General features: G+C 42.4%; 1 protein-coding gene across 5 annotated transcripts in view; it reads left to right on the top strand.

Annotated features, from left to right (window-relative positions):
* Positions 1-18,436, top strand: part of GNB1L (G protein subunit beta 1 like) — a 61,257-nt gene that overhangs the window by 5,267 nt on the left and 37,554 nt on the right. For 2 of the 5 annotated variants that reach the window (XM_057415005.1, XM_057415003.1), the window contains one exon: positions 1,111-1,235. Coding sequence is in view for 2 of the 5 variants with exons in the window: in XM_057415007.1 (XP_057270990.1) it covers positions 13,902-13,934 (33 nt within the window). In the remaining 3 variants the exon portion in view is untranslated. Of the gene's footprint in view, positions 1-1,055; positions 1,236-13,885; positions 13,935-18,436 lie in introns of those variants that run through there. The other 3 variants (XM_057415007.1, XM_057415002.1, XM_057415008.1) reach the window with 2 other exon arrangements.

The raw sequence follows: 18,436 nt of genomic DNA, 5'->3' as shown, positions 1-18,436 counted from the left end.
GGGGCATGGGCATTTTTTTATATATATTTATGGCTCTCGTGAACATTCAGAATGCTTTTTATAAATATTAAAAATAATCAAGGGTTCTGGAAAGAATTCATACTGCATTGCCATCATCTGCAGGAGTTCTTCCATCTTCCTCTAGAATATGGATTACTAGCTGACACTATGAACTAACTGGTCCAGTCTGGGAATTTCTAGCTACAGCTAGAGGAAAGGGGAGGCTATGGAGGGAATTGGTATCTCTTGATCATCAGAGAGAGCAAATATAATGCAGGCGGCAGCCTGGCTGCCCCTGCAGCAAGTCAGAAGCAAGAAGCTTGCAAGCAGGCACCTCAGAAAGCTCCCCTGAGTTTTGCTCTGCCTTCTGCACCCGCTGTGGTTACTTGGTAGGTTACTTGCCCTGCTTGTCTTGAGGTAGCTAGAGTTGAAGCATATGTTTTCCATTTAGAGCTTGGAGGATGCCCAGGTCCGACTTGGCATGCTGTCTGCACCGGGCATCAGCAGTACAGATGTGGAAACCACAAACCCGATTAATATGAGCCTAGAGTAAAAACTCAAATAAGCTTATAAATAAAACCAGACTCGCAGATTATTTGTTTCCATATTAGTCTATAATAGACCCTACTCAATATGTTTGTTTTATTTGGTTTGGTGACCGACATAGGTATGTATATTTCCAATAAAAATTGAAATCAGAATACAACAGATGAAGTAAGCTTAAATTATTTGTGCAGAAGATAATTGCAACTGTCTGAAGCATGTAATTCCTTACATGAAATGTTAGCCTGCTTTGAACAGAGATGTGACAAACTCCTCAGTATTTAACTTGCCCTTCCTTCATAGCTCCAAATCGTGCATTTATATATTAAAATGGACTCCTAAATGCACTCTAATCCTCAATGAAAAATGCAGAGGTGTTGGATAGCTTGGTGGGTCCAATTCTTGCTGTAAGCATCATCTGTGATCTTAAATGTGCCCCTCAATGATCCCCATGTTTTAGCTTAATCCCCATGTCTTTTTCCCCCTGCCAGTCTCCTGCTGAGCTCTGGGCATGCTTGAGGACATCCAGTGCTCCTTTCCAATGCAACTTCAGCTGCTCCAGTGCAGGTAACAAAGCCATACAGAGAAGAGAACTCCAAAGAACTCTCCAAGAAGTTTCTTTAACGGTGCTGACAAATGTTTTACTCAGTGGAGGAGATCTCTTCCTGAGAGCTGCTGGCCCTTTATCCAAGGTGAGATCACTTTGATTCAGCTCCATTTAAGCACAGACGTACTAGAAAAATCTATGGTTTGGCAGCAGTAGGGCATCTAGTTTATTTTGCCTGTACTATGACACTTAGAATAGGACACCTGCGCAAAGCCTGACAAGTCTTTGAAGCGAGACTTACTGTACTGATGCCTTATCTGTGGTAGGTAGTATCTGCAAATGATCAATTAAGCCTACCTAGCTTTCAGACCATCCCAAGGTGATGTAACTGGCATTGTGCTTCTCTCTCCTAGACCTACTAAACAGATAGTAGAGGAAAATAAGCAATTCCACATGATGGTTTGGATCTGTCCATAAGCTGTCAAGGGAGCATGCAGTTCTTGCATCCCAGTGGGACAAACCTGAGCCTTGGGTAAGTATTTGCAGTGACTTTTTGGTGCTAGTGGGCCTCTTAAGATAAATGAATAAAGAAACAGTGCTCTCTTCCCATCTTTGCCTTGCAAAAACATAAGGGAAAAACTCTTACACCCTTTGTTAGGACATCAGTGCCAGAAGAAAGACACCGGCAGTTATTCCATTCAAATGTCCAGTTTTTCTTTCTGATTGTTTCACTGGGTTCCTTTTTTTCCCCTCCCCTCTTCAGCTGGTTGAGCAATGGCCTTTTCCTATGAAACAAATTTTCAGCTTCACAATGGTCCTGACTTCTCATTGTTTGAAAGGCGAGAGGGTCACTCAAAGTAAACTCTCTTGGGCTAGATGGTGTTTTCCACATGGAGATGTTGGAGGGCCACTCTGTGCTGTCAGCCCAGAAAGGCCAGAAGATGCCTTCAGACTCCCCAGGTGCCTCTGTGTTTGTTTTCTGATGTTATTGCACATACAATATCATTAATATTATGTCCAAAGCCTGTCTTTTTAAACAGAGTCAACACATCTAACCTATTAGTCAGTCACAGGGAAAAAGGAAAGGATGAAGTCAACACTGTAAGGAATTAACCCTTTACATTGCCCAGGGAAGAAATAAAAGATATTACCTCCTTAAATTGCAAAGAGGACTTTATTGTTTTCTCTCACAAACTAGTGGAAATAATTCCTCTCACTTTTGCACTCAGATGTGGAATGCAACACCTTGTGTCCTGCAGAAATCAGGGAAGACTGGTGACTTACAAGACATCATTCTCTTTCCGTGGTATATGCCACTGAAGGGCAGGAAATTTGCCTCCAACCCACCTTTTTCTTTTTTTTTAATCTCTCTTTTCCTGTGGGCTGCCTCAGGTACTGGCTAGGCTTGGCATGTAGACACAATTAGAAATATAGGCGAGACTGCATGGAGCAAAGTGTCCAAGTGCTGAGTGAGTGCCCAATGGGCTGTAGCAAAATGCACAACCAAGTCAAAGAAAAATGGAAAATGTTTCATAAAATTCATCTTTGCATCCCTTTTTCCTCTCTTGATATATGGCCCCTTATTCACAGCTGCCCGGGCCCTGGCCCACGTATAAATATGTCAGTGCAGCAATGAGTCGGAACACGGTCACAGAAATGCCGGCGGCTGTTCCCAGATAAAACGCTGAGCTGGAGCCGAGGCGTTTATTGTAAATAAAGATCAAGGCAAAGCAGCAACATTTCTGTTCAGCTCAAGCCTGCCAAGATTGCTAGTCCAGCTCCTTTCAAGACTACCATATGTCCACATGGATTTCCCCTTCCAGAAAGTGACACGTTACCCTTCTGACAGCTCTGTAGCCAGTGCAAGTTCCTCGATATTTTGCGTGTGGTGCTTTATAATAACTTTGAAACACTGGTGGCAGATGAGGCAGTGGGAGCATGTGTGGGCATGGAGGGGAGTGGTAGACTCCAACTGTTCATCTCTAATGCTGCTGTACCTTAACAGTAACTTTGCAGGGCGCAAGACACATTAATGCTTTTTTGGGTTCTGCTCAGTAGAGGGCACTGGATCCTATAAATAGGAATTGATACAGTGAAGCACAAAGGGCCTGATAGCTTTAGCAGATGAGCTAATTTTTTTTTCTTCTGGATACTGGTGGTGTGTAAGAGAAGTATGTGGCTCTGTCTGCTGCATGCCTATTGACCAAGGGACAATCACCGCATGTGTTAGCAGGTGATATAAACTTGTCTTTTACATATATATATATATATATTTTAATGAAAGTGGTAGCTACAAAAATCAGTTATCTGGAAATCAGGTTGGCCAACATACTAGCCATCTGGCATCCTTCTGAACAGCAGCACCAGCTGACACAACTTGGGGGAGATGCAAGAACCTACAAACTAGAGCCTGAACAGCCAGGCTGGGATGGAAACTGGTTGAAATGTGCAGGCTTGACTCTGCAGTCCACAGGGGAACTATAGGAGTGGTCTGAGGGGAGCTGGTTGAATTGGGGCGTTTAAGCCTTCTTTGTAGCTCTTGATCCAAAATTCCTAAATTTTCACTACAAAATTTTAATTTTTTTTCCAGTTAGTTCATCTTGGTCTCAGCAACAGCCACAGACAATGGACTGTCAATCTGCTCCACTCTCCCTATTTCATCACTGAGTTCCCTTTGCTATGTGCTGTAGTTTGTGTTTTCCTCACTGATGGTTGAGATGAGCTGTAAACCAAAGGGACTAACAAAAAATTGTGAGGAATCTAGGTTTTTTTCAGATGATTTTTCTAAAGTTTAGATGGCTCTTATGCATGTGTGTTGTAACATCATTCTTTTAATAATGGAAGTTTTAGTGCTAATAAGTAACATTAAAAAAACTTTCTAAGCCTTCACCTGGCACAATATGTTGAAGATTTGGCACAATTTACTCACATAATTCAAGAATAAACTGAAATTATTCATTCTCCACACCAGTAGATGCTGACCTTGAGCTTGACCTAGGATGCTTCACTTTATATGACAGCGACAAATAGAAGAAAATTGAATGCTACCATATTACATGCTTTAGCTCTGATGAAGAAAACTGCAAGGTGATGTTTTCCAAAAAGCAGCCAGTTAGTTATTGAGAGTTTTATACTTCTATAGCAACACATCTCACCACACCCTAGCAATTGCCAGGCCCAACCTAGAGGATAAATGTGCTGGAAAACGTGGCAGTAGCTTCCAGCATTTGCTGATTTCTGAGCTTAGGGAGTCAGGCATGCCTGCCTTGCATAGCAGCAAAATAAGTTTCAGAGCTTGGAGAGAGGAACTGCTTTTCTTTCACACACCCTCTCCCTCACAAGTCTGAGCTCCTGCCTTTGCCTTGGCAATATAACATACGGTTTGAGAGCTGCCCATGCGCCACAGGTGGCTGGCCCTTGACGTGTAGTGCCATGCCACTGTTCCCATTTAAATCAGATAGAAGCCATGATTACTAAGGGTTGTGGGTTTGGTTCTTTTATTAATAAATAGGTCAGCAGGCCCTAACAGTTGGCAGCCATCTCCAATCTGGGAGCTGTGTGATGAAAGGCTATATTATGGCAGGCTCCAGTGTATCTTTTTATCTGTCCTACTTGGTACAGCATGTTCCAGGTGGAGACTGGTAGGATGCTAGTGCTAAATCCTGCCCTACTGCCATTCCCTAGTGACAACAGCAGTATCCTGGCTCTTCATCCCATGTTCAGATCCCAGCTCCCTTTGACTGCTCTGAAAACTACTGCTACCATCACAGTTCTTTGATATGTGGAAACTTGCTGACTTGGGCACATTATTCTGGGAAGGGAGATCAATCCCTTTTAAGTTCTTTGCAAACAAATGTGCTCTTGACGTGGTCCCTATAGTCTGTAGTAGGCTAAACCAGCTCTGCATTTTGTAACCATCTTCCACTGCAGAAGCCTGATACTGTACCTTCATTTCTGGTACTATAAATCATTATTCCCTAACATCACTCAGGAGAGAAGTAGGTAGATAATAAACATGGCCATAAGTTGGTTCAGTAGCAATTTCCCTTTGCAGTTTTAAAGTGTGATTTTTTTAAATAGATTTAACAGATCCTTGGCAGGTTAATGGGGACAGGAGACTTCTGCTTTATCCCCTGGAGCCCTGACAATTTGAGATGTTGCCTGGCTCAGCTCCTAGATGTGAGAGGAAGGAATAACTTGCACATCTCCTGAGTGATTTCCTGATGTTCACTGGTGGAGAATAGACATGATTCACTCAAGAAGGTACGTCTGAGTGCTCCCAGGGATCTTTCTGCTAAGCAAGGTTGGTAGCATCAGCTCCCACAAAGCTCCCCTGAAGAGAAGCTGGTGTCAGCCTCAGCTAACTCTCAGATGCCTGACACCAAAGTGTGTAGAGTTTTGTTAGAAACTGACTGAAAATGTGGTGCTGTTATTATCTGACACTGGCTGAAACAAAAGCCAAATGTTGATGAATGTCTGATCCTAAAAGTAAACAGTTTGATTTTTTTTTTTAGTTCTTTGCAAGTCAGGGGCCCTCTAGGGTTTTATCTGATTTTGGCAATCTCCTGCACATTTTGGGGCCTGGAGCATGGTTTTAATTGTTACATCACAAAAGTTGCCAAATAACGTTGAATGCTCCTTAAAAACTCTCTCAATTTTATGGAACTTCTCAACAGCTTGACTAATACAATAATTACTGGAACTCGGCTATGTTGCCTAGTGGCAAATGGAATTTTTTCATAATGATCCTGTCTGTCATTAATAGCAGGATTTGTTCTTTCTCTCAGCGGGAGAGAGGCCAGAAAGCCATGGTATCTGTCTTTCTTAATGACAGCCAACAGCAAACGGATAAAATAATCAATTATATCTACAGATAGGTAGATAAAGTATAATTTATCATGTCAAAAACAAAAATGTTTTTAATTGGGCTGTTAATCATTTTGTAATTTTAACTAAAGAGATGGGGGCTCTACTTTGTGCTCAGACATCACCAGTATTTCATACAGCATTAGCTGATCTTATTATAGCTTTAATAATAGTATTTATTACTAACTGCCAAAATATATAATGTGATTTCTGTTTTCATTAGCTGAAGCCTTTGCAGTGATAAAGGGGTGCCCTTTTATTTTGATCCTTCTAGAAAGATCCAGAAAAAAAAAGGGAGGGTGAAGGGTGTTCAGGTGACTAATCAACTGTTCAGATTTTCTAGCATATGCTGATCTTTCTGTTTGATTAGGAGTACTAGTTTACAGTACATGTTACTGAAATGATTTTTAACAGCAAAGCACATAAGCAGATTAGTATAACACAGCAAAGATTGGAAGTTGGGAGTTTTGATTTCTAGCCACACCTGTGTTGTTTTGTGGGAAGCTGGGCATTTAATCCCTACTAACTTGTTCTCCCTGTCTGTAATGTAGGTATTAGATAGCTACCTCATCAGGCGGCTGTAGAGTGTGTAAGTGTTGTAAGATTCCTGAATATTTGTGATAAAGATGGCAAACATCTGGATGGATGGCTGCAATAGCAGCCTCTCTGACAGCTAGCTCTTTCAGGAAAAAAAAATGGAAGCTTATGGCTGCACCTAAATCCTCCCCATATTATAACTGAAAATGTCTGCTTCATTTCAGGATCAGTGAGGAATCATCCAGCAGTAAAATCTCACAGCACTGGGGTACTTTAGCTGTCTGTTCTTTTGCTAATACTCGTATCAATGCCATGAGCACATACCCTGTGTGTGACCAGATCTCTTTTTACTTAAAAATTCTACATTAAAAAAAAGTCAGACATGCCAGAAAAGGAGATGTTGTGATTCTTGAGCACCCCTTTGCTTCAGATACACTGGAATTATGTCCCTGCCCCTTTGCAGAGGCAAATTAATCTTCATTCCATTTAACTTGGTTTCCTTCTGGAAAGTGCTACCTACCTTTAATCAAGAGCCAGCCTCTAGAGTACCTGTCTGGGAGAAGAACATGCACTTAACATTGTTTGGCAAGGGCAGATTTCACTTTCACTGATTCTGGCTATGGGTTTTATTTTATGTCCGTAGCATGTCCTGGTGATGCATGTTACAGAGAGGGGCAGGACTGACCTCCCTGTAACTGGATCCTTCCCAGGAGTGGGGGAAATGTAGTGGTTTGAGTGGGTTTTTTACAGGTCTAATGGCAGGATTGAGGCTGTATTCATACTGGGAAACAGGGAGGAGAGGCTCTGGGGCTGGCTTGCCCAAGCATAAATAAATTGAAGGTGCACGAACATTCAAAATATTCCCAGAGAGTCACATTGCACAACTTAATGGGCCTGTGTGCCTTCACCTGTGCCAATTTTATGTGACTCTTAACTCTGGCGCTAAATAAAAACGAGACTTGCTCTAATGACATCAACAGCCTGCAGTGAAGAAAATACGCTGCTACTTTGATACAGATCCCCTTTTAAGAAGGACACAGTAGACAGCCAAGGCTTTTTTTCCCATCTGTTAGGTGAATGTTACAATTCCCTGCTCAGAAGAGTGCTCTGAGCAACACTCCTCTGCTTTCAACATAGCACTAAATGATTTGTAGTAAGAATATGGTTATCTGCTGCCCCTGGTTTTGCCACCTTCACTTTACTCTCCTTCTCCATTACATGAAAGGTTGGAAAAGTGGGACAGGAGTTGGCTGGGGGAGGGGAGCAAATAGCATGGCGAGGGTGTTAAATGAACCAGCTGTTCTGTGTGAAGTATCTGCTTTCTAATTGCTTCTGTTGGAATTCAGGGGGGAAAGGCACTGGCTACACTTAATTAATAAGGCAGGACTCACATAAACTCCAGCTGTGAGCACAGGACTGGTCTTTAAAGCATAAGCTCAGGAGGTGGGGCAGAGAGTTTGATTTCCTTGCACTAAATCCTATCACATGCTGCTGTTGGTGTGTGTGTCCACTTAAGCCTTTTGGTTGGTCTGTCTGAACCAGACATGAGGTATCTGTTGCTGTCCACGTGCTCTACCCCAAGATAAATGACCTGTCCTGAGAAATCAAAGGTGTGACGCTGTGTTTCAAGATAGGGTGAAACCGCTGTGTTTTCACTTGAGTTTGGAATCCCTAAAAAGTGGGGATATTTGGATCAAAGGGTTTTGTTAGGACTTAACAGAAGCACGGGCTTTTGCGGCTGGACCCAGATATAGTTTTGCCCCTTGGTCCTTTTTTCTGCCTTGTTCCAGAGGGTTTACATTTGGCATCCTGTCAGCATCTCCCTTTCATCTGAGCTCTGCCTCAAGAGCTTTGCTGCAAGGGTAGCACTGGTGGAGTGGTTGTGCAGCTGATGCCTCCAGACCATGTCCAAAGGCCATTTTCCAATGATCCTTTTGATGAGAACAATGAGATTTTTTTTGAGGACTTAAAAAATTCTTAGGAATTTCCCTGAGTTATAGACAGTGCCCGCTAGAACCTACATGAAAATGTGAATGCCAGTGTTTCCCTGCATGGTCCTGCTTCAGGTCTCGCTGCCACAGGATGCCCCTGATCACCAGTGCAAGGCCTCCCCATTCAGAGTACAGCAGTACTGGGGGCTGTGCTGAGACTAAAGTCATCTTCCCTTCCCTTCCAAAGTCATCTTCAGGGATGGCATCTCTGAATTTCAAAGCCGCTTGTTTAAGTGTGTTATGCTAGGAAACAGTGGTATCAGAAAAATAAAAAAAAGGTGGCTGGGATGTTCCCACGTAGTTAAAACTGGTTTTCCTCACTAGCCGTGGAGGGAAATGAGCTTCCTGCATAAGGTGAGGTGTCATTTGCTGGATGGAAACCTTTGTGTCCCAGCTGGCCTGCTCCTTTTGGTGCCACTGCTCAGGGCAGGTCTCTTCCAGTGTGACCGGTCTCTCTCCCAGGCCCTCTCCTTTCCTGGCACCATGCTCCTGCCTTGCGTCAGTCCTGACACTCCTCAGATGAGTGCTAGGGTCAGCACAAGGGAGGGGACATGGCCATATAGCTGCAAATAGGTTGGGAAAGGAGGACTGCTCATTTTGGCACAGTGCGCCCAGCTGTTTTGTTCTCACTGCACCCTTCCTCCCCAGGCTGGAGCTGATCAAGTCTCTGACTTTTCATGTCTCCTTTCCCCTCTTGCTGCTTGGCATCACCCACCACCTTCCATGAGCTCTGAAAATGCAAGAACCCGTCAGATTTCTGGTCAGAGCCCTTTGTTGTTTTGAAAGGTGAAATAATCCAAGGCTTAAGTATCCAGGAGGATTTTTGTGTTTCAATGCTCCTGATTTCAGCGACAGCTAGGCCTGATGTGGCACTAAACACACAGATACATCAATAGCCCCAGTCTCTTGAGGTTGTTGCGTGGAGCTGGACTTCCCACCCAGCGAGAAAAACAATTCTCGGGTGTTACAGCATGTTGCCAAGCAAGCAAGGTGGGGCCTCACTTTGCAGAGCTCTATAAACAGCAGTTCTTTGTCTCCTCCATTTCTTTTCACCCTGAACGTGTTGCTATTTTCAAAGGTTGATTTCAAAGTGCTGATTCACAGCCACCAGCCGTATTGTTTTAGGTGAGGAGATTAGGGCTGAGAATGTTGTGGTTTTGTCGTGAAAAGACTTCATTGGGAATAGCAGCATATTTGACATGAGACTGTTATTTATGCTCAAAGAACCATCTCGTTTAAGCATGAGAAGTCTTTTTTTTTCTTCTTTTCAAGTATAGATCAATCATGTATGAAGACAAACTCCCACTCAGCCTCCCTTTGCCCCTAATACTTCTATTTAATTCTTTTGTTCATTATTTTATGATTTTGTCCTTGACTGGAACATTTCTCTCTTGTTCTTCCTTACATGCACCATTAAAGAAGAAAAGAACTTATATTTAAAGCTCAAGCCTTGTGTATCTCTTATGCCATAAATAATGTTTTATACAGATTCTAAGATTATTAAATCCTTCTAGTTACCCTCCCTCTTATTTTTACAGCTCATTTGATTAAAGGGGACATACTCTTTTGAAACTTAACTATTTCTGTTTCACTTTTGCAAGCACACATGAGAAGATAGGATCTGGCTGTATGCAAGGCTGATCAGAAGACTTGCCATAGGAATGCAAGCTTGCCTGCAAGACTGTTGGCATGTGAAAAAAACTCCAGAGGAAGCCCTGGAATTCTGAGATGTAGCTGACTTTCTAAATACAGGCAAGTCTACAACTAGAATTGAAATTTATCTGGGGAGAGGAATGCATCCAAAATATATTTTTTGGGGGGGGAGGGGTAGGGGTGGTGAGCTGGCAGGCACATAATCAGTGAAGGGAAAGCTTTGGTATAGGGATAATAGCTGTGCTCAGGTAGTAACTGATTTTGGACAGCAGTAGGAACTAAGCCATTGAGCTCTGTGCATTGCCTCCCCATAACTACGTATCTGGCTTATTTTGATACCAACGCCAAGCTTCTGAAGTTCAACTTTTCCCTACAAATGCAGCCAAACCAGTTGCCACAGCTTGCAGAGATCCTGAGACTACAGCACAGAGCTGCTCTTCACTCTGCTTGATTAAATCTGCTCAGCTCAGACAGTACCTTAGGGTTAGTCAGGCCTTGCCAGTATTACAAACCATGGAGCTGAGCAGGGAGAGGAAAAATACCTCTGCTAGAGACAAGGCTAGTGAAGTGCTGAAAAGGCTTACAGCAGACAGCCTACACAACAAAACTATCTCCTTCAATTAGTCCATGTTCATCCATGAGGCAAATGTGTCTGCCTTCTGGGCCAGACAGGGTGATGTTTTATTAATAGGCATAAATCTATTGTGCTTTTCTCCTCGTGACCTAGTGTATTCTGTCAGGGCAATGCATACCCCAGAGAAGGGAGTAGAATTTATGGGTACAATAAAACAATAGAGCTTCAGTGATATCAGCTGTTTGACGAACTTTAATATACATTTGCTATAAAACAGGCAGCAATTACCAGAATGTGATACCCAAATAAAAATCCATGATCCATTTGTGCGACAGATCTTCAATTTACTCACATTCATGTGAAAGAGACACATAAAAATGATACCCATGCTTAAAAACACTTAGAAGCAGTCTTTAAGACCCCACAGTTGCAAGTGATACTGCAGTACTTAGCTAATACTCATGTTTCGATGGCTTTGCCTTCATGATTCTTCCAGTGGTTCCTTTATGTTTTCTGGTATTTTGCCAAACACCTGTGAATCAGTGCACAACAAATATTCCTGCCATTTAATTTAGCCTTGCACAGAAAGGCTATATTAGGCCTGATGCAGACCTAATCCCAAACCTCTAAAGAGGTTTAAGGCACTCTTGTTTCACCTAATCCCGAAACCTAAACCAGAATCATTGAAAACCTCCATAACACCACAGGAATGGGCAAATAAAGGGTTTCCACTATGAAATTATTAGAAGGACACAGTGTATCTTTTGGATTTGAGAGCTAAGTTTTTACCTAAGGAGCTTGGACTGTCCACAATAAAAGTGTTTATTTTGAAGACAGGAGGTTGAAAGGTTTATTTGACTACAGGGCTGGTTTTACCCCTCCCACTCAAAAAAAGAAGGATGATCCCCTAGAAGAGTGAAAAATGGGGAAGGGGATGAACAAGTAATAAGGCAGGGGTAGCCCAGCAAAGCAGCTAAAGAAAACGAAGCACAGGTTTCTGTTTAAGCCTCAGTCATGGCCCACTCTGAGAAAAAGCAAGAGCATAGCCCTTGGTGCACAACTGGGCTCCTGGTTGCTTAAGTTCCTCACAGCAAACATGTAAGGAAAGAGTTATTTGTGATATAATTGCTGCTGTTCAAAATGGAGAATGTGCTCTCTTGAGATCTCTTACTGATGGGAGATAACACGTAAAAATGTGCACTGTACTGGAACTTTCAATTTCAAATTGCATCCAACTGTAATAAATTTGATCTTGCATTAATTCATGTTAAATTAATCGGACTTTGTCATTTCTGAATTCTGGTAACCACCTTATCTTGCCATATAACTTTGTGTCGTGAAAGGGGTATTTAAATTTCAAGGCAACTCTAGGGAATATTAATTGTACCATAGTTTAATAAACATTTAGCTCCTAACAAATTAAAGACCTGGAAGTATACTGCACATGTGGTTTCATTATGCATAGCATTTTATAGCAATGATCTGCTGCTCTAAATCCCTTAGATTATTTTAGCAAAACATGTAGGGAAATACAGGCCTCTATTTGTGCATTATACAATACTGAAGGTATTTATCTGTGCTTAGGACATTCCTGATAATGAGCCTCCACAGTGTACTGAGTTTTCATATCCACTGAATGCCATTTAAGAGCCTTTTAGAGCAAGGATTTAAGAATCACAATTCCTACTGATGAGAGGTTTGATATAATTTGCATGGAAAAGCAAACCCCAGATTTACTTTCACAGTCTCACAAACAGAAATGGAACAGAATAGCACTTCTTTAACAGTATTGTGGTACTCTAGGTGTAATTTACCTTGAAAGACTCTGGCTCCATAGGCAAAAATGGTAGAAAAACCAAAAAGCATTGGTTCTATGAGGTACCAATCTTTCCATCTGGAATTATAGCAGTATAGCCTTCTGAGAAGCTACATAAATGACAAAGCTTTTATCTCCTAGGCAGGTGACACAAGCAAAACATAGTTTATTTGCTTTCCTTAAGCAAGGCTTGGTGTAGCTAGAGAGCAACAGGGGGGGCTCTTAAGAGGGGAAGACTACACCTTTCTGCAGTGCTGTCACATGTACATGCCTGCACTGAGCTTGCCCTCACCTGTCTGAGAAGGGTGGATGGGTATGTCAGCAGGGTACAATTCCCATCCATGTAGCAGCATTTTTATTCTAGTAGCAACAATACATACTGGGTGATTTAGTGCAGTTATGATACCTAACCACTAACTGCCATTTGGACCCATGTCAGGAGACAACTTTCTTATCCAGAGCAGCTCTCCTGTGGGATAGCATCTGGAAAACTAAGCGTTGCTTTGCCACACTGATAAATTCAGGTGTGTTTATCCCAGAACGAGTTCAGATTGGCTCTGGCTATCAGAGGAGGCAAATGAACTCAGGAGCGCGGTAACCCTGGGCTCAGCAGTGTAAGAGAGCCTGAAACAGCCGAAGCACAGCGCAGCCCCGTCCAAGGCCTTCCCGGCTGGTCCGGGCACTCCTCACGGTGCCGCAGCTCTCCGCTCCTTACACCCGGTTCTCGTGTCTGCCCGTGCAGAGCAGCGACACGTGTCCAGCTCTTCACTCCCGGTGAAAACCACGTGCCCCCGGTTACGAAGCGTGAATCGCCAGGGCCCGCAGAGGAGCTGCTGCCCGGCAGCTACCGGCACCACCGGCCTCCCCTGCAGGCCACGTGCTCCGCGCTTACCCGGGCAGCGCATGCGCGCTTCCCCGTGACGCCAGGAGCTGCCTGTTGGCATCACGCCGGTGCTCGGCGCTCCTCTGTGCGTGCCTGGCTCCCGCTTAGGTACGGCGGAGGATCGCCGATTCATCGCTGTCACGCTGTCGGCCGATGAGGAGCCGCGAGCAAGGCCCGCAGGTGGTGGCCGCTCTGCCGGGAGCCCGCCCCTGTCACCGGCGCTGCACTGCGCTGCGGGGAAGGGGGGGGAGAGACGGGACAGGAGGGGGTTATGTGCGCGTGCGCGGTGGCGTCGCCGTGGCAACGGCGGAGCGGCAGCGCTGGGCCTCGGCCTGCCGCGTGAGGGGCGCGCGCCGTGGTAGACCGTTACCGCCTCGCGCCTCCTCACACAGGCGGCAGCGGCCGCGCTTGGTACCCGTGTGCGGTCACCGGCACCGACCGGGCAGGTGGAGCGAGTGCCGGGCAGAGCGGCGTGTCCCGAGACGGGAGGAATGCTTGAGGGAGGTGCAGCGTCGGCGGCTAACGTGAGGCCTCTGCTAGGGAGAAGTAACGTTTTGGTTCAAGTCTGCGCCTGTTTTATTGTGGTTGAGCCACTCTGAAGGGGTTTGCCTGGAGAGGCGCCATGAAAGGTCTCCTGTGGCAGCTGTAGCGCTAATGCCTGGTGCTTTGAGTTCAGAATACACCCCATCAAATGTTTAATATCAGTGAGCCATAAATACCAAACCTAGTTGTAATGGAGCTCTCAATTCTAATGTATTGAATTTTACAACTCTTCCATAATCCGGTGCTTTGCTTTTATGACCAACAGAAATGAGTGTTTTCAAGGTATTTAAAAGTAACCGATAGTGAGCCAGCTTACGCAAACACTGCTTGAGCAGATCGAGGGGAGGCAAAGAACCGCATCTGCTGAACGTTGAACCCGGTTCTGCCCATGGAAAGCACGGCCTCAGCTGGCTTGTTGCTTCTCTGTGCCTCCCATCGCCATCTGCAAAGTTGTAGTGGGAGTCCTCAGGAAGGCTTTAAAGTGCTTGCATACCTCTCTGTTGAAAGCATTTAAAAAAGTAAAACATGTGTATTGTTAATAATACATACAGTAATATGAAAAACAATACTGTATTTATCATCTGGATAGAGCTCTGATCAACCTGGTCTAGTCTCATAGCTGACCCTGCTTTGAGCTGGATATTGACCTGCGGACCTCCCGAGGTCCCCTCCATCCAGAGTGATTCTGTGACTGCATAATTAATACACCATAATTTCATAATGCAAACTTCAGATATAGCTTACAGCAGTCTACAAAACTAGTCTCATTTCAACAGATGACTCCAATCCCTAGAGTTTTACTTTTGATTAAGAAAATGAAGGAAATATTGGTTTAATGGATTTTGCATAGATTGATTCATTGATGGGTAAAGAAAAAGATCAAGACCGCTCATCTATCTTCACGCAGTACACACCCGGATGTGCTGCTCCTCATTCACGAGCGGCAGCGCTGGTGTTTTCAGGGAGTGGGGTTTTGTTTTTGCTCCCTCTACTGGCGTTCTGATCCTGCAGCGAAGTATTGCACAGTTGCCGAGTGTGTGAGACATAGTCCGTGGTACAGATGTTTTCTACATGGGCACTTTGTTTGCTATGTAGCATTTTATAGATGTAGCTGGTGTTCTGAATGTAATCTTGCAGTGTTTGGATGACATCTACATACTGATATCTGACGTTTGTATTCTTTCACTATTTTTCTTCTCAGTAGTACTGGTTGGTTGAGATGAAGAAAATGCCTTATACAGCTCCTTTATATTTCAGTTTACAGTATAAAATAATCTAATGGCTAGATTCAGTAGCTTCATTTTGAAATGAACAAGGTATGAAAACATGCACAGTGTGTGCTCTGGAAAAAACAGAGAACATGAGAGCTGGAAATCCGTGTTTAGATTTTACTCTTTCTCTGGGAGCTGTTTTGAAGAGCACCTCTCCATGCTTTCAGCGCACTCTCTTTGTGACCTGTCATTCTTCCAAAGCTCCTTCCACCAACCCCCAATTTTAGTAGCGTTTCTGTGAGGCTTCTAGGGAGGGCTTCATGACCAGGAAGCATTTCACTGACAATTTGTCCTGTCTGCATAAGTTATATGGAGTACAAAGGACATTTTATTTATTTTTAACAAAATTACTACATTTGAAAGAAACTACTGGAATAACATCTTGTTTTTTAATGATTCCCAGTAACATCTTTATTGATTTACAGGTAAACTAGTTTTTTCTTGTTATAGGAATATCCTGTGATCATGAAATCTAATTCTGTTTGTTCTGGCTTGGATGTATCTTTATCAGTTATAAAGATTCTGCAGATGGAAATTATGCTGGTGCATGCACAGGAATAGATGCCAGTTTCTAATATCAGATAGTCTGGTTTTGGTTAATTGGTCTACAGACTTATTTTACAATATTAGAATTACGGTATGAGAATTGTAACATATTAGGCAGCGGATCTATTGACTGAGTACGTTACGCCTTTGCTGATACCATTAACCACTTTAGAATGTCGTGAGTTTCTTTTTGCAAAGAAAGGCAAACTCCTGACCTGTACATGTTCTTACATTCTAAATAGACAAGTCTTTTGGCTATCATGTAATACATTGGACTATATTATATGTTATGTTTGCGTACCTTTTGGTTTTGAGTGCTATTTCTCTGCAAGCTCAGCCATAACAATGTACTACTTCATTGGAACAGTTAGAACTGTAAACCAGTTGTTGCTAATTAGTTTATATGGGAGATTCAATGCTGAATATTCTGTTTTGTCAAAATCGCATTCTATGAAGCACTGTCTTCATTGTGGAAAATTGCTACTTGGACTACTCTTCTATAATAAGTTGTTTTGTTGTAGCTACATTGGATTATAGATCTGATTTTAGTCAGTAAGATTTCTGGGATTGTGAAGACAGATTTAGTAATGATTAAGATAAAAGGATGAACTTTCCTTTTTGGACACCTCTTATGAGTTATAGTGCTGATACGTTACTTTTGCATAGACTTCAAATATATTTGGTAGTACAAATGAAGGTTTCAAATCAGTAATAACTTGAAAACTAACTTAGCTAGTGGTTTGGTTTTGGCTTTTGGTGGGTTTTTTGAGGAGGGGTGTTTGTGTTCGGGAGTTTTTTATTTGTTGGTTGGTTTTGGTGTTTTTTTGTTTTGTTTTGTTTTCCCAAATTACTACTCTCTGTGGAGCAGTAAAAGCGATCACAAAACAATGAGAAAAACCTGCACAATTTTTCCCCAAGCAACCCAGCTTCCGTTTGAGGTCTGTACTGGCACAGTTGTACAATGAAAAGTAGATTTTTTTTCTGTTCATAAGCAATAAAAATGATTTCACAACTGTAATGAATGTACTTCCTATGGTACATTTTAGTTGTATGCAGGTAATGGTGGCATAGCTCATCATTCCAAAATTGTTTCAGTAGCATTTATGGCTTGGTGTAAATGCTCGTATGTCATAGGATTATTTGAAAGAACTGGAACTTTGTGACATGTCAGGTTTGCCATGTTGAGAAAAGTGGCTTATTAAACAATAGGTGGTAGTTATCAAGAGTAGATTGTAGTGTATGTTTGGGCTAGAAATATCAGATTGTAAATCAACAGATTTACTTTAAAAAACAGGTATTACTGGATGTCATTTTAAAAGGCATATATTAACCTTAAAGGTTTCCAGACCACTAAACTGGAGAACCCAGGCTATGTTATGGTTCAGAAGCATTTAAAGTATGAATCAGTCTCTTCTGCATCTCAAAAGTGAAAGTTATAGGGAAACCACCTTTTCTATAAATGGCTTTACTAGCACAGTTCTTTAGAATTGTAACATCATACTGTAAGCAAATTAGGAGTCTTAAGAGCAAAAATTCTTCTAGTCAGCAAATTTTCTCTTTCATGATTTATTTTTAAAAGTCAGAAGGTGACCATTACAGTCAAAAAATAGTGATTTGTACAGGAAAACCTTCCCAGATGAGACGCAACCCTGTCCTAAACCTCTGTGTTTGCAGGCTGAGTTTCCCAGAGCTGCTGGGTGACTTGTTTATAACGTAAAGCGAGGCAAGAACTATTTGGACAGAAACCTAGACTAATGCTTTGGTTTGGTTGGTTTGTTTTGGGGTTTGTTTTTTTTCTTTTTTAATTATTCAATGGTTTTTCAGTAGATGCTAAATTTCTTTGATTTAAGGGAGGGAAGGAAGGATTCTGCCTTAAAACGTACCAGATAGGAATCTTAGGACAGACTTTTTGCACTCAGACAGCTGGAGCAGCTGTAGATTCCCCACTGAAATGAAAATGCTACAATTCAAGATTTAGAAAGGCAAAAAGTGTGACCAGAGCATTAAATAGAAGGGTCATATGATACCAAAATTAAGCTCTGTGTTTATTATAAAGAAAATCCTAGTTGTAGAAGGGAAAAAAATGAACTTGTTCCACCACTTTTTTCCTCAGGAGAAAACACCGAATATATCCTAGGTAATAAATCTGGTTTATGGCTCACATGAGAAAGGGTGGAGGAACTCCTATTATTTTCTTCCCAGAAATTGAAATACACATGAGCTAACATGGGAGACACTGGGATTTTCATCCAACAAATGCACAGCTGGCTTCTGCTTTTGTTATTTTTTTAAGTCTAATAATTTTTCATTTGATTAGCTGGTGGCTGACAAAACTATCACTTGCTTAGTGCTTTGTATATTTAGTAGAGTAGATGTGATGTGAAAAAGATATTGTGATACATACCCAGAAGCATACCCCAACTTTTTCAGTTGATGAGAAATTTCTACATACCTTTCCTTAAAATGCAAGTTTCTGTCATCAGGATTTGAGTTTGAATATCAGGAAAGTAACTTCTTGAGAACTAGAAACAGGAGAATTGTGTGAGCATTTGAGGATTTGGGGTTTTTAATTCACGTTGTGGAACTCCACGATGCTCTACACATATAAATAAATTGCCAGGAATAAGTTGACAGTCTTCAGTGCCAGTATTGCCATGAGAAAGTGA

This window comes from Pezoporus wallicus, unplaced genomic scaffold (genome assembly GCF_028554395.1).
Source record: "Pezoporus wallicus isolate ANWC-B61680 ecotype Strahan unplaced genomic scaffold, APGP_CSIRO_Pwel_v1 contig_8047, whole genome shotgun sequence".
Lineage (NCBI taxonomy): Eukaryota > Metazoa > Chordata > Aves > Psittaciformes > Psittacidae > Pezoporus > Pezoporus wallicus.
This window is presented reverse-complemented; position numbering and strand designations above follow the sequence as displayed.